General features: G+C 42.7%; 1 protein-coding gene across 1 annotated transcript in view; it reads left to right on the forward strand.

Moving 5' to 3' along the window:
* Positions 1–16,421, forward strand: part of RBL1 (RB transcriptional corepressor like 1) — a 389,513-nt gene extending 373,092 nt beyond the window's left edge. Inside the window, 4 exon segments of the mRNA XM_030211607.1 lie at positions 1,104–1,194; positions 1,891–2,057; positions 12,582–12,746; positions 15,008–16,421. Of these exon segments, the coding sequence (XP_030067467.1) occupies positions 1,104–1,194; positions 1,891–2,057; positions 12,582–12,746; positions 15,008–15,178 (594 nt within the window). The 3' untranslated portion in view covers positions 15,179–16,421.
* The last annotated feature ends 9,118 nt before the right edge of the window (positions 16,422–25,539 follow it).

Raw genomic sequence — 25,539 nt, forward strand, 5'->3', positions numbered from 1 at the left:
CCGTTTGGCTAAACTGGATGTTTGTCGAGTTTTGCGATCCTATTTGTCAAGGACTCAAGGTTTTCGGGCCTCTGATAGGTTTGTGTTGTATGGAGAACCTAAAAAGGGAGCTGCAGCATCTAAAGCAACAATCTCCAGATGGTTGAAAGAGGCGGTTTCTTTGGCGTATTTGCTCAAGGGGCGTGACGTGCCTTCAATATTTAAGGCACATTCTACTCGGGGTGGCTTCCTCCTGGGCTGAAAGTACTTTGATTCCTCCTCAAGATATTTGCAGGGGGGCTGTCTGGTCCTCTTTGCATTCTTTTGTGAATCATTATAGGATTGATGTGCAGGCTAGAGAGGATGCAAGTTTTGGTGCGGCAGTTTTGACTTCTGGTTTTCGAGGTTCCTGCCCTTAGACTGTTTACTGCTTTGGTACTTCCCAAGCGTCTTGACCGGTCTGGAGGGTTGATGAGGAAGGTGAAATTAGGCCTTACCTGCTAATTGTCTTTCCTCTAGACCCTCCAGACCGGTCAATAACCCTCCCGATATGTTTTTAGTGTAGAGTGGTCTGCTAAGTAGTTTGGTTTCCTGCCTTGGTGTTGCTACTGTTGATAGGTCTTTTGTTTTTTGAACTTCCCTTTTCGGAAGTTCAGTGGTAATAGCCTCTGCTTTATTAGGGGCGACCGCAGCGCTTTTGCGTTCAGTCAACAGAAGCACTTATTGTTTTCATTTCTGAGTACAGGGTTCTATGTCTTTTCTGCTATGTTTGTTGTTTCTTTTTGCTTTGTTACTGGTTTACTGGCTGCTTGGGGGTTGGCAGGTAGCTTATACTGCTTTAAGTTTGTGTTCTCAGTCTCCCTCTGCTGGTAGGCATGCATAGCCCAAGCGTCTTGACTGGTCTGGAGGGTCTAGAGGAAAGAAAATTAGCAGGTAAGGCCTAATTTCACCTTGGTTATGATAAAATTTAATGGACATTCATTTCGGTTCTCAGTGATTCCACCATCTAGTTCTTAGGCCAAAGATGGTGCACTATGAGGCATTATCCAGAGTGCCTATAAACCCAAGTTTTATTTGCATAACTATTGCTAGATGTGATTAAAAATATCACACTCTCATTCCAGGTTTACAGAAGTGTTTTGTTGAAAACAGCTTCCGAAGAAGTCATTAAAGATAATGCAAATATAGACTTGAATGTGGAGATGGAAGATTCTGGTTTGTATTCACATTTAATCTGTGGAGTCATATGCAAACTGTAGTGTTCTCCCTTTCCTCAGTCTCTACCCCAAATCCTTCAGCAACCTCTTAACATGCAGTCATTTCCAATGCTGTTCTGTAGATGATAATTAGGAATCAGTTACTTAATTTTCCTTAACTAAGAGACTGTCATCTCTGACCAGGAATGAAGGGATTGAATGAGCTAGATAGAGTGGGTCTACCTTTCTTCCCCATGATCTTTATCACTAATTGTGCATAGGATGGTTTTGTTTCAGTGACAGTGGTAAAAGCAAGGGTTGGGGGCACAGGTTCTGATCGTATATTGATATATAATTCCTTCTATTATTGCTGGCAGCTACCACTACTCCTGGGCTAGGGCTAGCACCAGTGGTGTCAGTAGTGAGATTCAGGGGAGTAAGGAGTGATAAGATTGGATGTCAATCCTAATAAAATGACCTTTGCTCTGGGATTAGTGGCTATGAAGGGGAAGGGCTAAGTCTAAATGGCTGTAGATCTGAAAATAGTTTCCACTTCATACCATATCATTTCAAAGTAGGAGCCGTAGCCCAGATTATTATCTATTGATCTGTCCAGCTGCCAGGATGAGTTTATATTTTTAAAGAAATAGGTAATGCTGTCATTCAGACTGCCGAAGGGATTTGCTTTAAATACATCTCCCCATTACTTCAACAGTATCTGATGGTAGTGCTTGCTGTTCGTCGCAGAGGAAGTCACCAGAGAGCTCCAGTGAGCAAAGAAAGGAGGAGAGGGGTGATCTGATCACATTTTACAATGCCATCTATGTGGCAAAAATGAAATTCTTTGCACTAAAGTACTCATTTTCCATCCAGGATAACATGGTATGTGAAATGCTGTTAATGTGAGCTGCTGTATGTTTGCACCTAGTAATTCAGATATTCTGTGAGATATTTTCAAATAGCCTACTTAGCTCATATGCTGATTATTATTTTTCTTTGAAAATTGTAATTAACTGCAAACTTTAAAAGTACTGGTGCATTTTGTGCCTATTTTGATGTGGGCAAATGTGAAGAGTAAAGTTATGCACATACTGCTGAATGTGTCATACTGTATATGTATGCTATTTTCTCCAAGGACAAGCAGAACACGGTAATTCCACAAATGGATGACGTTATCCAACAGACCCTGATGTGGATGCGTTCCACAGTTTCTAATTCCAGAAGTTTTTGGAAGCTTAACCATGCATGCACACACACCTCACCTGCAAGCACCGCGAGGGCCAAGGCAGACTGCATTTTTCCATGGAGCGGAGCTGATGTACCTAGGTCATTTCCTCAGAGTGTGCCTGGTTTTGCAAGACGTTTTGGCCTTCCCATCATCTCTCCTGTGTCTTTTTCTGTTTGTAAGTGCTGCGTGGGACCTTCTCCTATTTCCTCCCAAGTGTCGGAAACTTGGGAAAACTAAAGTACTTAAGTATTGCCATACTGGGACAGACCAAAGGTCCATCAAGCCCAGCATCCTGTTTCCAACAGTGGCCAATCCAGGTCACAAATACCTGGCAACATCCCAAAACAGTACAAAACATTTTATGCTGCTTATCCCAGAAATAAGCAGTGGATTTTCCCCCAAGTCCATTTTAATAATGGTCTAGGGACTTTTCCTTTAGAAAACCATCCAAACCTTTTTTAAACCCCGGTAAGCTAACCACATTCTCTGGCAACGAATTCCAGAGTTTAATTACACGTTGAGTGAAGAAACATTTTCTCAGATTCGTTTTAAATTTACTACTTTGTAGCTTCATCGCATGACCCCTAGTCCCGGTATTTTTGGAAAGAGTAAACAGATGTTTCACATCTACCCGTTCCATTCCACTCATCATTTTGTAGACCTCTGTCGTATCTCCCCTCAGCCGTCTTCTCCAAACTGAAGAGCACTAGCCGCTTTAGCCTTTCCTCATAGGGAAGTCGTCTCATCCACTTTATCATTTTTGTCACCCTTCTCTGTACCTTTTCTAATTCCACTATATCTTTTTTAAGATGCGGTGACCAGAATTGAACACAATATTTGAGGTGCAGTCGCTTCATGGACCAATACAAAGGCATTAATAACGTCCTCATTTTTGTTTTCCATTCCTTTCCTAATAATACCTAACATTCTATTTGCTTTCTTAGCCGCCGCAGCACACTGAGCAGAAGGTTTCAATGTATCATCGACGACAACACTACTACTACTACTTATCATTTCTAAAGCGCTACTAGACGTACGCAGCGCTGTACACTTGAACATGAAGAGACAGTCCCTGCTCGACAGAGCTTACAATCTAACACCTAGATCCCTTTCTTGGTTGGTGACTCCTAATGTGCAACCTTGCGTTACGTAGCTGTAATTCGGGTTCCTCTTTCCCACATGCATCACTTTGCACTTGCTCACATTAAACGTCATCTGCCATTTGGACACCCAGCCTCGTAAGGTCCTCTTGTAATTTTTCACAATCCTTTTGCGATTTAACAACTTTGAATAGCTTTGTGTCGTCACCTCTCCCCTCTCCAATCGGTTCAAAACTCTGCTGCCCGTCTCGTCTTCCGCCAGGGTCACTTTACTCGTACTACCCCTCTCCTCAAGTCGCTTCACTGGCTCCCTATCCGTTTTCGCATCCTGTTCAAACTTCTTCTACTAACCTATAAATGTACTCACTCTGTTGCTCCCCAGTATCTCTCCACGCTCGTCTTTCCCTACACCCCTTCCCGTGCACTCAACTCCATGGATAAATCCTTCTTACCTGTTCCCTTCTCCATTACTGCCAACTCCAGACTTCGCGCCTTCTGTCTCGCTGCACCCTACGCCTGAAATAAACTTCCTGAGCCCCTACGTCTTGCCCCTTCCTTGGCCACCTTTAAATCTAGACTGAAAGCCCACCTCTTTAACATTGCTTTTGGCTCGTAACCACTTGTAACCACTCGCCTCCACCTACCCTCCTCTCCTCCTTCCTGTACACACATTAATTGATTTGATTTGCTTACTTTATTTTTGTCTATTAGATTGTAAGCTCTTTTAGCGGGGACTGTCTGTCTTCTATGTTTGTGCAGCGCTGCGTACACCTTGTAGCGCTATAAAAATGCTAAATAGTAGTAGTAGGGATGCTGGGCTCGATGGACCCTTGGTCTTTTTCCAGTGTGGCATTACTTATGTACTCTCTGTTTTCTATCTTTTAACCAGTTTTTAATCCACAATAGAACACTACCTCCTATCCCATGACTCTCCAATTTCTGAGAGTCATGGGTACTTTGTCAAAAGCATTTGAAAATCCAGATACACAATATCAACCGGCTCACCTTTATCCACATGTTTGTTTGCCCCTTCAAAGAAATGTAATAGATTGGTGAGGCAAGATTTCCCTTCACTAAATCCATGTTGGCTTTGTCTCATTAATCCATGCTTTTGAATATGCTCAGTAATTTTGTTCTTTATAATAGTCTCTACCATTTTGCCCGGCACCAACGTCATGGGAAGCATGGGGGAGCTTTCCACCTACCTCAGCTTCAAGCATCGCTAGTGCTCATCGGGACTGAGTTTCTTTGGTTTGGCACTGGGGACGTGTAAGGATTTGACATCATCCTCATGGGCACCAAGGATCTTAAATGCTGGGCATCGGGCAGAGGTCAAGAAGCACTGACATTGGTCCTCTTCAAGATACGGCGCCAGGAGCTCCAGGGCATTGACTTTGGTACCCAGGAAGCAGCGGCACAGTGAGGGCTGCTCCTTTATGGATTTGGCACTGATACATCAACCTACTTTGTGTCGGGACTAGACCTCCAATTCAACCTCAGTACCTTCTATGAACCTGGACACACTAGCCCTGGCCCAGCCTTTCCCAGTATCTGCCCTCGACGAAAAGTTCTGGGTCATGTTTCAGGAGAAGCTGGATCGTATCCTGGCTCAATGGAACATCGAGGCTTTGAGGGCATCTCTGTCAACCCTGGTGCCACTCCAGCCCATACTGGAGATACACACCCGTGCCTCGACACCAGTGCCCAAAAGGGCATTGGTATCGGCCCAGGCCAAAACAGTGCTCCTTTCCAGACCCTTGGGGGAGAAAGCTCACTTGGGGCCCAGGAGAGACTACATTCCTAAGCACTCCTGATTCCAGTAGATCAAGGCAGGCTCAGACTCAGACATAAGTACATAAGTAATGCCACACTGGGAAAAGACCAAAGGTCCATCGAGCCCAGCATCCTGTCCACGACAGCGGCCAATCCAGGCCAAGGGCACCTGGCGAGCTTCCCAAACGTACAAACATTATATACACTAGTGAAAAGGCCCGTTCCTGGCTCAAATGAAACGGGCGCTAGCAAGGTTTTCCGCTGAGTGTGTATGTTAGAGAGGGTGTCTGTGTGAGTGACTGTGTGTGATAGAGTGAATGTGCAAGTGTGTGTGTGTGACTGAGTGGTTGCGACTGTGTTTGTGACAGTGTGTGTGTCAGAGAGAGAGAGTGAGTCTGGGTGGGAGTGTGTCTGTGAGAGAGAGAGAGTGTGTTGTGTGTGCGAGAATGAGGATGTGCAAGTGCGTATGTGAGTGACAGTTAATGCACCACCGGCTCTGTGATATATGGTATGCCAGGTAGCATGGGATCAGTACATGTAAGTTGATGCAGGTCCACCTTAAATAAATAAGAAGCTCTGAAGTTCCCCCCCCCCCCCCCTCGCTCGCCAATCACTCCCCATGATGCAGTCTCACTGATGCTACTTCTCTCTAGCTTTGTGGGTGTCTAAGTTTGAAGGAGTGGTTTCGTGCCAAACTCACAAATGCCTTATAAGATGTCCTTTTATGTAATAATATAAGAACATCTGGCTTTGCTGAATGCTGTTAGAAACAACTTTTCTTTAGTCTCCTGCACTCTGCTCTTCTCTTGTTTCCTCGTAGTTGCGCCCCTCCGCTATCATCTCGTTGTTCCGGCCCCGGGGGGGGGGAGGTGTAGGTGTGATTGTGTGCGGTCCCGGGGGGGCGGGGCATTTTGGTTGCTGTAACTGCACTTTCGCTGGTATTGGTGAGGAGCTTGTTGCAGCCGCTCTGCGTTTCCAGTGAAAGCGGGGGTGGCGAAGGTGTTGATGTTGGGGGGGGGGGGGGAGGGGGGTGTTTGATGTGGCTGGGATTTTGCTGTCTCCCCTTGTTCCCCCCGCAACCATTGTTCTCAATCGGGTTTTGGAAGTACCTGCTTGCCATGGTTTTCTTGATTTTAGGAAGCGGGTGGGGGAGTCCATTGTTTCTCTCCGCCTTTAGTCTTCTTGTCTCTGCCTTTCTCGTTTCTCCTTAGCTGGCTTGTTCTGCGATGCGTCTTTGGTGACGTTTCGCTTAGCAATGGTTTGTTTTGCTGGTTTTCGGCGATCCGATTTGTTGTGTGTGATTGCTTCGCCCTCAATGTCACTACGTTTGACGCGTGGGCGGGGCAATCAGGCATGGGTGAATTTCGGGTTTCACCACCATGCATGTGGAACGTTCGGAGTTGTTGAGGCTTCATAGAACGTTGGAGGTGCGTTTTATATAGAGAGATGTTATTCCTGGAATTCTGGATTTTTCCCAAGTCCATTTAGTAGTGGTTTATGGACTTGTCCTTTAGGAAACCGTCTAACCCCTTTTTAAACTCTGCCAAGCTAACCGCCTTCACCACGTTCTCCGGCAACGAATTCCAGAGTTTAATTATGCGTTGGGTGAAGAAAAAGTTTCTCCGATTTGTTTTAAATTTACTACACTGTAGTTTCATCACATGCCCCCTAGTCCTAGTATTTTTGGAAAGCGTGAACAGACACTTCACATCCACCTGTTCCACTCCACTCAATATTTTATATACCTACATCATGTCTCCCCTCAGCCGTCTCTTCTCCAAGCTGAATAGCCCTAGCCTCCTTAGTCTTTCTTCATAGGGAAGTCGTCCCATCCCCGCTATCATTTTAGTCGCCCTTCGCTGCACCTTTTCCAATTCTACTATATCTTTCTTGAGATGCGGCGACCAGAATTGAACACAGTACTCAAGGTGTGGTCGTACCATGGAGCGATACAACGGCATTATAACATCCTCACACCTGTTTTCCATACCTTTCCTAATAATACCCAACATTCTATTCGCTTTCCTAGCCGCAGCAGCACACTGAGCAGAAGGTTTCAGTGTATTATCGACGATGACACCCAGATCCCTTTCTTGGTCCGTAACTCCTAAGTGGAACCTTGCATGACGTAGCTATAATTTGGGTTCTTTTTTCCCACATGCATCACCTTGCACTTACTCACATTAAACGTCATCTGCCATTTAGCCGCCCATTCTTTCAGACCCGTAAGGTCCTTCTGTAATTTTTCACAATCCTGTCACGAGTTAACGACTTTGAATAACTTTGTGTCATCAGCAAATTTAATTACCTCGCTAGTTACTCCCATCTCTAAATCATTTATAAATATATCAAAAAGCAGCGATCCTAGCACAGACCCCTAAGGAACCTCACTAACTACCCTTCTCCATTGTGAATACTGCCCATTTAACCCCACTCTCTGTTTCCTATCCTTCAACCAGTTTTTAATCCACAATAGGACATTTCCTCCTATCCCATGACCCTCCAATTTCCTCTGTAGCCTTTCATGTGGTACCTTGTCAAACGCCTTTTGAAAATCCAGATACACAATATCAAACGGCTCCCCTTTGTCCACATGTTTGTTTACTCCTTCAAAGAGAGTATTACCCTGATACGGACAGCTCATGGGAGTCCAACCAAAAGCCAGAAGGGTCTCAGAGGAGGGGTCCCTGGTTCTCCCATTAGACCCCTCCCCTTCTTATTAGCTCTTCTTTACAGTGTTGTCCAGGAGATAGTTCAAACCATCCCATTTAGGTTGGGATGAGCCCAGGGCAGAAATGTTGGCTATTTGACTTTGACACCCCTTCTAAGGAAGAAGTGACAGTGCCCGTTCACAATATTCTCAAGACTGTGCAGATGAAACAGTGGGAGACCCCTTTCTCTGTACAGCCTGTTCATAAGAACGCTGACGAAGCTCCAGCTTCCACATCACTCCTTGGCAGTCAAATCCACTCAGACCAAAAGCTCCAGAACTCACTCCTCAGTACCCTCAGGGAGGGATGCGAGGACTCTAGAATCTTTGGGGTAAAAAGTGTTCCAGAACGCTATTCTAACTTTCCGCATACATTCTTACCAGCTGTTTATGAGTATGTACTTGAAGTCCTTCGTGAACAGTGTGGTGGAGTTTGCAGATACTCTACCAGAGGTCAAGCTGTACAGCTGTACCAGCTAGTAAACTGCTATGATGGCGCTAATCCTTTAGCGGTATATCAAGAATAAAAAAAAAATTTGAAGAAAACTAGTAGCTAAGCAATGGGAGCGTTGAAAGCACATGGCACAAGCAGCCTATAATGCTTTTGATATGATGTCCAGGGCCTCCACCATAGGATTGGGATGCATGCCTCAAACCTTGAACTAGCAGTTCAGAAGCTGGCGGACCTCAACAAGAAGAGAACTGAAACCATCAAGTCACTCTCCCAGTCTGCTCCTGGTGTGTCCTTCTCTTCCAGGAGATATTCAGGCACAGGACAAAGAACATACTTCTCTCAAAGGCATAGGTTTTCTCCTCTCTCCCACCCTTCACAGCCAACCCAGAACTCACACTCTTGGCCGAGGCAGCAAAGAGCTCAAATTCCAACCAGCTCCCCAGCCTAAGCAAAGGACGAGCTTTTGACTGGTTCCAGGAGAGCATAGCCACGGTAAAAGTAACCATTCTGGATAGCCTACCTAGGAGAGAGACTGAAGTTTTCTCCAAGAGAGGTGGTTCCTTGTAACCTCAGACTAGTGGGTCCTCAAAATAGTCCACATGGGCTACACACCCTTCATGTGTGAAAACTCCTTGTCCACTGAGAATGTCAAAATTAAGATCTCAGCACTGGGAATTGCTTTTACAGGAGCTTTCTTCCCTGTTACAGACAAATGCAATCAGACCCATTCCACCAAAGGAAAAAGGAAAGGATTTTACTCCCAAGTAGTTCCTGGTCCCCAATAAAGCAGGAGAATTCTGTCCTATCCTAGATCTAAGGGCCCTGAACAAATATTTGGCAAAAGAAAAGTTCAGGATTGTTACCCTGGACCCCTTAATCCACATGGTCCAATTGGCTATGTTTTCTGGACTTCAAGAACACTTACCCACATCCAGGTACATCCCAGTCACAGGAGGTATCTCAGGTTTCTAATAGGGAAACACCACCGCCAGTATCTCGTTCTGCCTTTTGGCCTAGCATTGGCACCTAGGATCTTCATGAAAGACTGGGAGCGTATGTTTCGCTCATTAGAAAATTGTCTGGTAAAGAGCACATCAAAGGAAGCAGTCAGGTAACTTTGTTTCCAAGTTTATTAAAATTGTATATACCATCTAAGCAGTGTACAACAAATAAAGTGAGAAAAAAGAATACAAATTCAAACAGAAAGTAAAGGTTTTCTCCATGAGTCACAGCCACATCACACAGACAGAGCCTCAGTGCTACAATTAAGCTGAGTCATAAGTTTTCCTAAAAACATGTGTCTTCAGAATTGATTTAAAAGTTTGATAGGAAGATTCTACTCGCAGAGGGAGTAGAAGGTTATTCCAGAGCATCGGTCCTACAACGCTGAAGATGAGGAGTATATGACTTTGTAAAAAATCTGCACATAACAAGAAACTAATAAATTCTTCAAAGCAGTGAGTATTTTTTTTTGTTACATTTGTACCCCGTGCTTTCCCACTCATGGCGGGCTCAATGCGGCTTACATGGGGCAATGGGAGAGTTAAGTGACTTGCCCAGAGTCACAAGGAGCTGCCTGTGCCTGAAGTGGGAATCAAACTCAGTTCCCCAGTGTATATGTACACTTCAACACTTTTCAATAATCCTTGCAATCAGCACGAACAAATTCTGAAAAAATGCAAGTAGGAGGAAAAAAGTCTCAACAGGCTCCAGTAAACAATGCTCATATCAATAGAACTCTAGTTGTCATCATTGGCTAAAAAAAACCCTCCTATAATACATATGTATTTTTTTATCCAAATGCAAAATACTGCCAACTCTTAATGTGCTGTAATGCCTTCTGTGCATGCTTCACCACCTGGTGGCCAGCATTTCGACTTGCTGCTTCAGAATACGTGGATTATAAACTGCAAATAAAACAGAGGATCAGAGCACAAATAGTTACCCAAGAGTAAAAATTATACCATATACCACTTGAAAAGCTCCAGACTTCTGATTGTTTACTGTCAGGCTGTAGACAGTCTAAAGGTAGCTCCCTTATGTGTAAAGTAACATCAGATGCTGAGGGGCAGCTTACCCAATCCAGTTGTAAGAACAGTTTTCTCCAATCAGGCTGCAGTAAAGATCTCTTTAATAAAAATGACACCATTCAATATTTGGATTCCATTCCAAATTCCTCCTCACAAGATGTTGACAACAGATGCATCCAACTTCGGATGGGGAGCTCATACAGATGGTTTCCACACTCAGGGTCAGTGTCACTCCCAGGAGACAGTTGCACATAAACCTCCTGGAACTACAAGCATGTGGAATGCTCTAAAGGCTAATTCACAAATTTATTCTCATCCAAATTAACAATTTATCAACAAGCAGGAGGCATGGGGCTGTATTTCCTGTCTCAGGAAGCAGTCGGGTTGTTGACTTGGCATCCAAACACAACATAGTGCTCAGAGCCACTTACCCGGTGGAAAAGAACAACATTCTGATGGACAGGCTGAGCAGGGTGGTTCAGCCGCAAGAGTGTTCACTCAACATGGGTGTGGCTCCGGAGATCTTACAAGAGTGGGGCACCCCCTTGGTGGATCTGTTTGTCACTTAGTTGAACAGCACAGTACTGCTCTAGACTGGGATCACATGGCATACTAGCCTTGGATGCCTTCCTCCTCCATTTGGGGACAGGAGGTCTGTATGCATATCCTCCCATAACTCTTGTAAGGAAAACTTTACTGAAACTCAAGCAGAACAAAGGGACCTTGGTCCTCATCACTCCGTACTGGCTGAGGCAGACATGGTTCCCTCTACTTTTGGAGCTAGCCTCCAGAGACCCGTGGAGGCAGGAGTATTTTCGACCTTTATCACCAAGAACAAGGGATCACTTCTGCATACCAGCTTCCAGTCTCTAAACCTCATGACATGGTTGTTGAGAGGTTAGAAGTTAATTCTATCCGACTGCATGAGAGTGTTTTCAGTGTCCTGCTTGCTTCCAGAAGACTCCCCTAAGAGGTTTGCCATGTGGTGTGAATTCAGGGACCTAGATCCTGTTTCTTGTCCTGCACAAAAACTGTTTGAATACCTTTTACACTTATCAGAGTCTGGACTCAAAACTAACTCTGCTAGAGTTCATCTTTGTACAGCTTCTAGTTGTCAGCTTCATGAGAGATTTGCTATTACTCAGGCCCCCCTATGTGTGTCATAGGATCTCAATGTCACTCTTACTCAGCTAATGGAAGCTCTGTTTGAGCCACTTGAAATGCTGCATGGCAGGGGGAGTCAAAAAAGAGATGCATGGTGGAGAGGGGGAGGACAGAGAAGATGTGGTGGGGGTGAAGACAGGAGATGCAGCATGGCAGGGGACATAGAGAGACAAACACAGAGGACATGCTGCATGGTGGGGGAGGACAGGGAGGAGATACTGCAAGGGGAGACGGAGGAGAAACTGTGGGTGGGGGGAGACAAGATGCTGCATGGCAGGGGAGAGAGAAAATGCTGCATGGCAGGGAGAGACAGAAAAGATGCTGCATGGTGGGGGGGGAGAGGATATACACAGAGGACATACTGCATGGCAGAGGGAGAAAGAAAAGATCCTTCATGGTTGTGGGGAGGGGGGGGGGGGGGAGACACAGAGGACATGCTGTATGGCGGGAGGGAAAACATAAATGCTACAGGGGGAGACAGAGGAAATACTGCATGGCAGGGAGGTGGGACAGAGGAAATACTGCATGGCAGGGGGGTGGGACAGAGGAGATGCTGCATTGGGGGGGGGAACCACTGCCCTAGGGAAAAAGTAACCAGACAGATTGCACTAAGTTTTTTTCCAATTGATAACTTTCTCTTAACCCTTCAGTTGCCATATGGCAACGAGAGACATGAAAGGATTAAAAACAAGGCAAATGGTTTTGAAATCTTTATTTTGATATAACACAACTTGTATTGTTGCCTCACTCGAGAGCCATCATACTTTATCCTTGTGCATAATTTTGCTTGAGAAAATGGTGGTCAGTTTTCAGACAGCGTATTCACCTGGATGAATAGCTATTTATCCAAGCAAACAGTTCTTGAAATTGCTCTCCTAAAGTGATGGTATTTAGCTTTTATTCTGGACTTTAAAAACTTTCTCACCTCTTTCTTGGATTTCTTTAAGGTGGTGGCTCCACCCTTGTCTCCTTTTCCGAATATAAAACAGCAGCCTCTGTCTCCTCGGCGAGTCTCTCAGCAGCATTCAATCTACATTTCACCACACAAGAATGGCTCTTGCCTGACACCAAGGACTGCTCTTCTGTACAAATTCAATGGGAGCCCTTCTAAGGTAGGACAATGCTGTACTGCTAGTGTTGCAAAGAGGAGAAAGTGTTAGACTGGTTTATTCTTCAATTTTTGTTTCAGCATAATGTTTGAAGATATTTAAAAATATGTGCCATGTGCCTTCTCTACTTGTCAAGGGTATATTACATCTGATATGTCAGATTCAGTCAAGTACATTTTGTAGATTACATATGAAGCTGAGGTGTAGTAATAGGTGTGTTCATGAGCAGGACTGTCCATCCTTCTTCAGCACACAGGAAGACATGCAATCTGCTCAAGCCATAAGACAAAAGGACCTCAAAATGTTAAAATGAGGTCCTTTTGTCTTATGGCTTGAGCAGATTGTAAATATTGTATTTAGAAAAACAGAAGGATCGATCTCCATGGGTAGAAAACAGAAGCAAAAAAACAGCGGAAATAACCAAGAACTTAAAATAAGTTTTAAGAGAAGATGATTTAGACAAAGGATCTCAAACTCCATTCCTTTAACTGGGCTAATCCAATATTATATATCAACAAATTCAATCCCAATGAATAAATATATTGTTGATTCTACTTCCTAATCTATTTACTCATATCTAAAAAAATCACTTTAAAATTTTGATATTATGGTAGCATCATTTTAAAATTTAAAGTGATTTTTTAGTTTTGAGTAAATAGATAGAAGGTAGAATCAACAATATATCTATTCATTGAAATATATTCATTAGGGATATCCTGAAAACCTCTTAAGAACATAAGAATAGCCATGCTGGGTCAGACCAATGGTCCATCTAGCCCAGTATCTTGCTTCCAACAGTGGCCAATCCAGGTCACAAGTACCTCGCTGGTTTAACTCTCAAGGACTGACAGGCTGTCCCTGCACGAACGTCGACTCTGCCTTTACTGATGCCTACCCCCAAGGGGTGGCTTCAGGCCCTCTTGGCAGGAGGAGTTGGAATGGACATTGGCTTGGTGCGATGGCAAAGCCTTGAGAGCATCAGTGCTTAACATGGCTCCACCCAACCAATCCTAAAGGCATATGCTCTGTCTGTTGCCTGTTTGTCGACACCAGTGCTTTGCAAGGTCCTAGAGTAAATTGGAGGAGGTGGTGCTTCTCTCCAGCCCATCGAGAGAGCAAAAGTCCCCCCCCCCCCCCCCCCCCCAATTATCCAAGAATGAGCCTGTCCCTTGGCATTCTTGCACAGAGTCTGTACTTCATTCCAGTAGACCAAGGTGGACACAAACTCCACATTTTGCTGAGTCTGGCTCAGACCACTCTTGGGCATCTGAGGTTGAACCAGAGGAGGGCTCCTGTGGTCACCCTTCAGGAAGTGTACCCCAGAGGAGCTCTTCTTTTGTTAGTTTTTTCAGAGAGCTGGCTACGGTCATCCCTTTTGATTTGGAGGTTGAGGACAAGCCCAGGCCTGAACTTTGAACATCCTTGATTTTGAGGACCTCCCTAAGGAAGCTGTGACAATATCTGTGCACCTCATTCTTCGAGCAGCACAGATGAGTAATTGGGAAACCCTTTGCTGTGCAGCTTGTGCCTAGGAAAGTGAACTGTTGTGTTTAGAGTTCAAAAGGCTTCTGGATTTGAGAAGCAGCAGCTGTCACACCATTCTTTAGTGGTCAAATCTGCCCTCAAAAGACCCATGCTTTAGTATCCCAAGGGCGAGATGCTAGAACCTTTCCTCATATGTTTTTATGCCCCATCCCCTTTATCATTTTCATTGCCTTTCTCTGTACCTTTTTTAATTCCGCTATATCTTTTTTGAGATGTGGTGACCAGAATTGCACACAGTATTCGAGTTGCAGTCGCATGGTTTTGGGTTGTAATAAATGTACTAATCTGTCAGTCCCTAGGCATTCAGTGTAACAGTGATCACTGAAAGAAAGGTCATTGTATGGTTATAGTTATTAATTCATATTTCACTGTAGGTATACATAGTGTGGTATCTCATTATTTAAATTGGGAAAGGGTAAACATAACAGCATACTAAACACATCACTCAAATCCAGCTGCTCAAAACAGAATTAACGGTGGCATGCTAAAAGTCTGCCTATCTTATGATTCTCTGTTATTAGTTGTGAACCAGATTGTTCCATTGTAGTAGGCTCGGAGATAAATTTTAATACAGTGGGTACCCACCTTAGTGCAGTGTGGGTACCTTAATATGCAGGATTTGGACTTGTCTTCATTAACTGTTCAGAAATCTTCTGCAACTTTAATGTCTAGCAGCTGTGTATAGTACTTTGCACTAGTATAATTGTCTTTCTGTACAGAGTCTGAAGGACATCAACAACATGATTAAACAGGGTGATCAACGGAGTAAGAAACGAGCATTAACTATCGACAGCGACTCAGAATCACCTGAAAAGCGACTTTGCCCAGAGAAAGATGATGTTTTGCTGAAACGGCTGCAGGATGTGGTCAGTGAGAGAGCCAACCATTAAGCCTTCCTGGATGCTTCATTCCTGCAACGCTACCCAGTTGTTTGTAAGACAAGATTACATATTTAAACTATTTCTGTGGTATGTTCCATGCCTGCAGATCTGCCCAGAAATGTGTATGTCATATATTCCTGTACTGTATGTAATAATTTACTAAATAAAAAAAGCAGCACGGCTTAGCACAAAAGGGAGAACCAGAGGAAAAGAATGATGGAAATGAAAGGGAATGAACAAAAAAGAAAGGATGTTTGTAAATATGTTCTAGGGTTTTAGAAAAACAGAAGGATCGATCTCCATGGGTAGAAAACAGAAGCAAAAAAACAGCGGAAATAACCAAGAACCAGTTCAGAACCAAAACAGTCTCTTGATAAACTTTAATTAATGAAAATAATTGACAGGCAATGACAGGGACTTGACATGGGCTGTATTTCGACTAGAGTGCCTGCATCAAGAGTCCACAGTACACAAGTTGAAATGTGTATGTATTACATGCACAAAGTTGTTTAAAGCTCACAAAGCATAGCAGAAAGTGAGACAATATGAGTGACTTCCTTCAAAAAGGCAGTAAATAAATCCTTATAAATAATCAGCATTCAGTAGAATCAGTACAGCAACATATCCCCTGATGTTGACTCGCTTTCTTTCTCCTTTAGAAAAGAGAGTTTTTAAGTTCCCAAACAAAGGTTTTCTGCTATGCTTTGTGAACTTTAGATGCAGGCACTGTAGCCGAAATATGGCCCATGTTGAGTCCCTGTCATTGTCTGCAAATTATTTTCTTTAATTAAAGTTTATCAAGAAACTGTTTTGGCTCTGCACTGGTCCTTGGTTATCTCCACTGGGTTTTTGTTGTTTTTGCTTCTAGGGTTTTAGAACCCCTATGTTTCCATTCCCTTTGATTTTCACCACTTCTTTTCTCAGAGGTTCCCAGTCATGTTCTGGGGAAACCCCTAGCCATTCAAGTTTTTAGGATATCCACAATAAATATTCATGAGGTAGATCTTCATGCACTTCTCTGCTGCATGCAAGTCTGTCTCATTCATATTCATTGTAGATATCCTGAAAACCCCACCTGGCCTGGGGTCTTCCAAGACAGGTTTGGAAAACTCTACAGTAGTGCTGCATGTACAGTCAACCCCAGGACCTTATAATTATAGTTCAGACCGACAGCACCTCACTGTGGTAACTATTGTTCTACTAGAGTAGAATTGGATTGACATTTCTCAGTGGCCAAAGATTAAGCTGACAGCAATTTTTTTTTTGTTACATTTGTACCCCGCGCTTTCCCACTCATGGCAGGCTCAATGCGGCTTACATGGGGCAATGGAGGGTTAAGTGACTTGCCCAGAGTCACAAGGAGCTGCCTGTGCCTGAAGTGGGAATCGAATTCAGTTCCTCAGTTCCCCAGGACCAAAGTCCACCACCCTAACCACTAGGCCACTCCTCCACTGTTGCTACTATTTGAGATTCTACATGGAATGTTGCTATTCCACTAGCGAAGTCAGCCCTTGCAGATCACCAATGTGGCCGCGCAGGCTTCTATAAGTGCAGGACGTCAGACTCACAGAAGCAGAAGCCTGCGCAGCCTTCTACATGGAATGTTGCTAGTGGAATAGCAAAATTCCATGTAGAATCTCAAATAGTAGCAACATTCCATGTAGAATCTCCAATAGTATCTATTTTATTTTTGTTACATATGTACCCTGCGCTTTCCCACTCATGGCAGGCTCAATGCGGCTTACATGGGGCAATGGAGGGTTAAGTGACTTGCCCAGAGTCACAAGGAGCTGCCTGTGCCTGAAGTGGGAATTGAACTCAGTTTCTCAGGACCAAAGTCCACCACCCTAACCACTAGGCCACTCCTCCACTGTTGCTACTATTTGAGATTCTACATGGAATGTTGCTATTCCACTAGCAATATTCCATGTAGAAGTCGGCCCTTGCAGATCACCAATATGGCCGCACAGGCTTCTGCTTCTGTGAGTCTGACGTCCTGCACGTACTTGCAGGATGTCAGACTCACAGAAACAGAAGCCTGCGCAGCCTTCTACATGGAATGTTGCTAGTGGAATAGCAACATTCCATGTAGAATTTAGAAATGTCAAGTAGTAGTAGTAGTAGAATCTCCAATAGTAGCAACACTCCAAGTAGAATCTCCAATAGTATCTATTTGATTTTTGTTACATTTGTACCCTGCGCTTTCCCACTCATGGCAGGCTCAATGCGGCTTACATGGGGCAATGGAGGGTTAAGTGACTTGCCCAGAGTCACAAGGAGCTGCCTGTGCCTGAAGTGGGAATTGAACTCAGTTCCCCAGGACCAAAGTCCACCACCCTAACCACTAGGCCACTCCTCCACTCTGCATGAATGTAGTACATAAAACTACATTTTAGCTCCCTTTATTTGTGTGCAAACTATTTCAGACAGGAATCTTGTTTTGGTTTAGGTATTGTGCTATAAATAGGGCATCTGATCCTAGATGTTTATCATTTGGAATTTTAGGGCCTATCTGAGGCAATGAGGTACTTTCCCAGGGTGAGAAAAATAGAGATTTGTTATTGACTTTTTAGTTGGGTTCCATTCAATGCCCAAATCCAGTTTTACATCATTGGCCCTTTCTCTAAGTCCTCCTCCTTCTAGTATCAGCCTTCATTTTTCCCAGTTCCATCTTCCCTACCTAGGTCAAGGGCCGTGGGAGTGTCTCTTTGCTCTCACAGATCTATGCTGCTTCTCCAGCTCTGCAAAAGGGTTCAAAACACAAGTGTCAGTTATGTTAAACCCTTTTCAAGAGTCAGGGAAAGCAACAGAACATGGCCGGAGTAAAGACACGAGACTCAAAGGCTGCATAATGACACTGCTGTGGCAGAGGCCCCTATGTCATCCACCCGCAATAGCAGATGCTAGGTGAGGTTATCGAATGGCCACTGGAGGATACAGTTTTCAAGGTTTATTAGTTACAACTGGTCATTTCCCCATTAGGTTTGTTCTATAAGGGTTTTTTGTTGTTTTGGGATTCTTTTTTTAATCTTTTATAACCCAAAGTTGGAAGCCCCAAGTGAAAATACTAATCCCAGCATTACATTGAAATAGTTGTGAGTTTGAAAAAATAACACTGCAGAGTAGGCATTCCTGCCTTGTGTGAGAATCAGTTCCCAGTACTGACCTGGCCACAAGTAGGCACAACCATTCTTGGCAGGTACTGCCAAAGTTCTTGGGGAAAGAAGAATTAGTGCCTTATATCAGAGAACGGACGCTCCTGTCAATTTTGAAATAAGTCTTTATTTTAAAAAATGTTAAGAGCACAAAAGCTGCTGGACTTTGTCCAGTGCATAATGTTGCTATGAGATTTAAGTTCTTACTATACCTTAGTCATTCCCTGAGGGCAAGCAGAATATACAGCCCTCACAAATGCATGACATCATCCAAAGGGGTCTGGGTCATACACATGCAGACAAAGCTTGCAGAGCACCTTGCATTTGACTGTCAAAAATTAGGATAACGTCAGCCACACATGTGAGTTGTGTCATCTGATGATGCGGAGATGGATCTGCTTTCTGAGCCTATGCAAGTGTTTCTGTACATCCACCTGCTTCTTAGCGGTCTTAGTACATTTTACTCACTCCAGTGAACATAATTATTTTTCAGAGCGCAAAATCATGCTTTATCTTTATCTCACTGAAGCTACATATTTCTTTTCTTTTTCCCATCCTTACTTTCCTCCAGTTTGATTTGGCTTCTCACTATTTCACTGGTTCTAAAAAGAAAGTAGAATTCAAGTGCTGCCCCATATGTAAAAGAAAAATGACCATTTCAGGCATAGCTGTAGGAAATGCTTGGCTCCTTGCAGGCCCAGTGGTAGACGTTCAAATATGACGTACACAAAAAAGGGGATTTTGATTTAGTTCATGCCTTTTCAATATTAGTTCAAAGTGAGTTACATTCAGGTACTTCAAAGAGGCAATTCTATAACAGGGCCTATGGTTGGCACATATTCTATAAAAGAATGTAGCCACTTTTCCTTTATAGAATACTAACATAATACTAAGACTACACACCTATAATTTAGGCATGAGTACTTGCCATAGAGATTTGACACTTGGCAGAGTATGGTATATCAAAAATAAATAACAATAGAGCTCTGGCATATATGTGCTTAAGTGCCTGAGCTATGCATGTGAGTCCCATCCACATACCTATAAGATACATATTTACAGAATAGCACTTAGGCAGAATTTTGGCATATACACACACACGTGCATTAGTCTAGTGACATATATGTATAATTGGCATTTAATAAATCACACATACTTTATAGATCTTCTTTGCATGTGTTTTCTCATATCTGGAGGCCATGGAGGGTGAAGTGGCTTACCCAAGGTTACAAGATATCAAGCATTGATGGGGTAAGCTTCTCTTTAAAACCTCCAGAGGGCAGACTATCAAAGCAGCACAGTAACTCTCCAATGGAGAGAAAGCCTCTATGCCTCTGGCATCTTTGGTACCAAAACACAAGTTCTTCACTAAGACCCTCATGGGCAGATGACTAGACGTAAACACGGGCACTAGAGGCTATTAGCGCCATACTAGCGCCCATATTTGTTACCGCCCCCAAATGCAAGACACAATGCGCTTGCGGGCTCTGATCGCAAGTAGCATGCAAATGCCATGCTAAACAGACATTTTATTATCCCTCCCCAGTGATCAGCGGGCAGCCACCTAACATTGGTGTGCTGTCTGCAACAAACCCTATGCCAGCTCTGAGCTAGCATTAGGGTTTGCAGAGCATTGGTTAGGAATGGTGAGCCCTGTCTAGCTTGCATTTGTATGCTAGCAGGCCCCCCATACCCCCCCCCCCCCCACTTCAAGCCAGCGACATAGGGGCTGGAGGTTCGGCAGACCCCCCACCCACACAAATTCATGGGGGGGGGGGGCTAGAGATACGGTGAATTTCCAGCCCCCCTAACCACCCCTCACACTGCAAAATAAAAGCACATGACAGTGCCAAAGAACCCATTCATAGGGTGTAAAGATGCATCTTTATGTTGCTAAGCACCATAATCACAGTGCTGACAAGCGAGATAAACTTGATTATAGTGGTACAGAATGTACTAGTGGAAGAGTCCATTTGAAGCACAGTTCTGTTTCAGGTCAGGGAACTGAGTGGAAAAAAGGGAATGCCCCTTTGAGTGTTAGAGCAACCACTTCTACATCTCAAGTACTAGTTCCTGAATCAAATGCCTTTCAGGATAAGTTCCAATCCACTTTCCTCCCCTCCCCCACAAAATCTGCATTTGTTCATGTTGAAGTTATGATCACAGTTTGCAAATGAATACCTCAAAACCCTCAAGCTGGAGAACCCTTCTTCCCCTAAAGTCTTTATTCATTCATCTCAGTATTGGGCAAAGTACAATAAATCACCAAACAGTAAGCTTTAAAAAAGGGTACATGAAAAACAAAATAGCACAGAATTCTTTGCATCGAGGAAATGCCACCGAACGTGAAGGGCATACTGGTGAGTCTTTTACCTTTTGGCTAAAAGATAACAATCATGAATTAATAGATATCTCAGGCTCTAGGACCATCAATTGTAAAAGTGCACATGTGGGTCTTCATTTTATTGTGCTTCCACCTTTTCAAAAGACAGTTATATGTTCATAAGTTGGGGCTACCTAGACATTGATTGACCTGTTAAGCCCAGAGCAGTTCTTTTCTAGATGATCTGGCTAGCTCAGGACATGTTTGCTATTTTCCCACCATAGAAACTTCTCTGTATGCTTCACCCCATTTTACTGCTGATGTTAAGATGAACAGACATACTAGTTGTTTCCTTCTGACCTTAGTAGGCTTAGTTCCCATAGCTCTTGAAAATAACCTTAGAAGATTCAGGGGGGGGTTAAATCTATATCCATCTTTTTTGAGTTAGCAGCAAGGCTAACTCTTGCATCCCCAATGTTTAAACCCTAGCCAATAATGTGGATCAAAATGTGTGAAATCTTTGCTTTGGTGTTCCACCATCAATCAAGGTCCATCAGGATAACTTCTTCTGAGCTTTATCAGCATCACCACTCAATGGCTGCAGTTGGTCCATGAACAAACTCAAGAGTTCATATGATGCGATAGCAGCTAATCACAACCACCTGGATGGAGCTTTGGTCTCCATACTTCAAGTAAGGAAACTTAAGAATTGCTTCTTGTATAAGGTATAGAACCACCTTTGAATGAATAGCGAATTCTCTTCTAAAGTTTATTTCCTGGAAAGTCTCTTAATTTTGATAGCAATAACCTCACCACTTCATTAAGTGAACTTCAAGCCCTGGTAGATTGTCTTCTTAATACTATCCAATCTGGGTAGAACTGGGTGTACCTCAAAAGCTGCGCCTGTAGGCAGTCTCTCCAGATAGGTTAGTTTTGCACATACCACGACAGTAATGAACTTCACTGCTAAGCCAGAGTATGTTGGATATTTCAGTCTCTAAAAATGTACTGCTGATATTGTGAAAGTACTTCCTTTCTTCTGGAGTTCATAAGATGTAATATTTATAGGCATCCTGAAATGTGTCTGATTTTTCATATAAACCAGTCCATGGTGCGATCCATTTGTCTTATCCACACGATAAAAGCTTTTATAACAGTAGTGGTGTCACTCTAGGGCAGTCAACAGATGCGATAGTTTTGTGCATACTATGACAATAATTGTTTTTCTGTGTGCATATCCTACGATCGTCCCTAGATGGTGTCAGATTTCCTCCCTAACCAATCAGTCATCTTTCTAAAATTTTTGTCAGGCCACATATCCACACTTTGAATTGCAAAAGAACCTTAGCCTACTTGGAATGGCCAAAAGCCCTTATAAAAGCCAACCTAGATTTTTGTTTCTTTTGATCCCATTAAACTTGAAACTGCCATAGTCAAACACACAGGGGGGCTAGAGTCAGTAAATGGTGCTCATATTAACAGCAAAAAAAAAAAACTGTGCTAAGTGCCATTCTATAAAGGGCACTATAAAGTAACTGCACTTTATAGAACAGTACTTACAACCAGTACTTGCACCTAAAGTTGAGTGCCAGAATTTACACCAGCACAACTTTTTGAAACATCCATGCTCCTCCCCTGGCCACACCATCTTTTCAGTTACATGCTAGAAGATTTAGACACAGGGTGTTACAGAATAGCATGCAGGAAGATGTGCACACAAATCCAAATTAGTGTCAAATGCTATTATTGATTTGATAAGGCCTTTTAATTCATTGTTTATAGCTCATTAACTAATTTAGATACATGCGCATCTTGGATCTGCACCTAAATTTAGGTGTCAAAATCTGGGGGACACTTTTTCTTAAATAGCAGATTGCATCTATCATTTATGCTAAGGTAGGCTTGACCTTGGAAGGTCATGTTGAGGCTCACCCACCTAAGATCAGCTTCTGTGGAAGAGATCTGCAAGGCTACAACATGGATGTCCCTTGGAACATCTGTAGCCCATCATTGTGTAGCAAGGGATTCCTGATGCTGCAGTACGTTTGGTCAGTTTCACTTCCAGCATCACTAAGATTTAGAGTCCAACTTCACCTTGCCGTGGACAATTTTTATTACTTTCAGTGGCCTCCCTAGTAAGAAAAGTGTGCAGAAAAGGCCCATTGCCAACAAAAAAAAAAGTCTGTTTTGTTGTCCATGGACCTTGCTTTCCTTTCATTTTTATTATTAAAAGCAAGCTGTACCCAGGTAATCCAACTTATGAAGATAATATATCTTGCCTGTCCTTGGAGAAAGCAAAGCTGCTCACCTAGAACAGGTGTGCTCTGAGACATGATATTGGTCCTCACAAAACCCACCCACCCACCTTCCCTAGGAGTTAGTTTTTACAAGCTCAAGCTATAGCTTTATCCAGATCTGAGATGGCCAACATAATGACACCAGTGCAAAAGTTCCAGTAAATGCACGGTGCCCTGCTCTAGAACATTCTAAAAGCTTTTTTTACAACTGGCCCAGGTTCTATTAGGTGACTTTTTTCCACTTGTGGGGACTGAGATCTTGCCATCCTAAGAGAACATCTGTAAGCAACTTTGCTATTGCAGTTGATATGTCATATGCATTAAAATGGAAATAAGAAGATCAGACTACAGTCTCAGAGTGGCATGAGATCAGTTAACGCTGAATTACATAGGAATAGTGTCCAGAAAAAAAAATGGACCTCTTGCACAGTTTCCAAAATACTTTGCAATTGAATACTTTGAAAATACATTAGTATAATGGGTTTTTTTCTAGTTAATTCATAATTTGTGTTCAAAATGTCTTCCTTCAACATTGACACATTCACAAAGTCTTCAATGCCACTGAGCTGTTGGCTCAATGAATTCTGGGGTTTCATTACTTAAGAGCTCAACTGTTTTGTGAGCTTAATGCACTGGAGCTTCATCCTGTTGAAAAATAAAGTACTCAGAAATGTCTGCTGCAGTAGGACATTTTTGGGTTATTTGGAAAAATGCTGGGGGTCCTATTTTTCCAGACACTGTGTAGATAACTAATATTCAGATTGAAATTGTGCAAGAAAATATTTTGCGTGGCCCACTGACAAGGTGAAGTAACAATACTCTTGTAGAAAACATTCTTTTAATATCAAAATACTACAAACTCTAAAACAGTTGAGGCAGTTACCTTTGAAATGTCCAAGCTACTAGTAGTGTGTACAGATCTATGGAAATATGTACAGACAGATCCTAAATGTGTAAATCTTTACCATTTTATTTTCTCATTGGTAATTTGACCAATGCAAACAGATGCAGTTCTTTTAAATTTCAATATGAATATTTTCTAGTTGGACTGCCAAAAGGGTAAGACTAAGTAATACTGTATACTCTGTTATGACTTAAGCTGGTACTGCTGTTAGCCTAGGCTGTATACAGCTTTAATCCACAGATTACATGCAGAAAGAGGCACATAACCTAGAAATTCCATTTTTGAATAAGATGATAAATATGCTTTCTGCATGTTCTAGAGTTGTCTTTTGCTGTCTGCAGTTGGTTGCTACTACATGACATTGAGGATGTGTTGCTGTGATCTAGCTCCAGTCAGCTTATGGGCCATCTATTCCATCACAGCTGTATATGTTTTTTTTTTTTTTTTTTTAAAGCTTTGTGTTTTAAAAGGGATCTCTGTCTTCTGGAAAGCTTGAAATTATATATACTGTGTAGCATCTACACAGCCTGTACCTGGCTCTAAGAAATACTGGTTTGGAATATTGTATATAGCAATTGTTTTTATTTCAGCATAATGGAAAACATGACCACCCTGCCTTTTGATAAAAAAAATTGTGTGAAATGTTACTGGCAGCATTGTTTGATAAGAGTGTTCTATCACGAAGGGAAACATACTTTTTTATCTAGCACATGATTTTTTTGGTTTAACAGCTTATTAATCAATACAAGAATTTATATTTTAGAACAGAAAAGCAGAAAGTATATTTGCTATATGCATAAATTTGTATATACCCATGTATAATAAACCTAATATTTTGCCTTTTAATGTTCAGATTTGCATTATGTATTTTTTATTTCTTACAGTTAATGACTAGACAAACTATCCTTTTAGAGGTGGGTATTTTCAGTTGCAGGCTTGTAGATGCCCATCAGATGTGCAAGTTGGTTTTCAAAAGGGAACTGCAAGGGGTTTCTCTTCAAAAATCCTGTGGCAGGCCAATGCTGTGGGATTCTATACCCCGTATTTAATCTGCTGGAGCAAAGTAGATGAGGTAAAGAACATGCAAAATTTCAAAATGAAATTCACCCAGGCACTTTAGGGGCTCATCCTGACCCCACTCACATTACAACCCTTTTTCTCTGCATAGAGAGAAGGATAATTTTTAGAAGGTGTTTTTTTCCATGGGTAAAAATCTGTTCACTCACAGAAACCTTCTGAAAATTACCCCAAATATGTCACTTTAAGCACAGGCCCTTAGAACAGCAGCTACTTTACCATTATCCTTATAATATGTAAAATTAGGTTTCAAAACCACAGTAAGAACAAAAACTGAGTTCTCTTACCTCCTAACCACAGACGCTGAGGGTAATTTTAGAATAAGGCACACATGTGTGCCTTTATAAAATAGCCTACTTGAATAGTCTGCAAAGCTATACTGATTAAACATAGGAGTAACTTACATGTGTGTTTTATGTGCTGTATCTATAAGTGCCCATTCTCAGACTGATCACCTAGGCATATAGGACCAGATTATATAGTGCCAGAAAAATCAGCACCGAAAAGTCCGTTGACCATTATTAAATTGACTTGGGGGAAAATCCACTGCTTATTTCTGGGATAAGCAGCATAAGATTGAACTTTTTTGGGATCTTACCAGTTATTTGTGACCT

Source organism: Microcaecilia unicolor, chromosome 8 (assembly GCF_901765095.1).
Source record: "Microcaecilia unicolor chromosome 8, aMicUni1.1, whole genome shotgun sequence".
In the NCBI taxonomy this organism is placed as follows: Eukaryota; Metazoa; Chordata; class Amphibia; order Gymnophiona; family Siphonopidae; genus Microcaecilia; species Microcaecilia unicolor.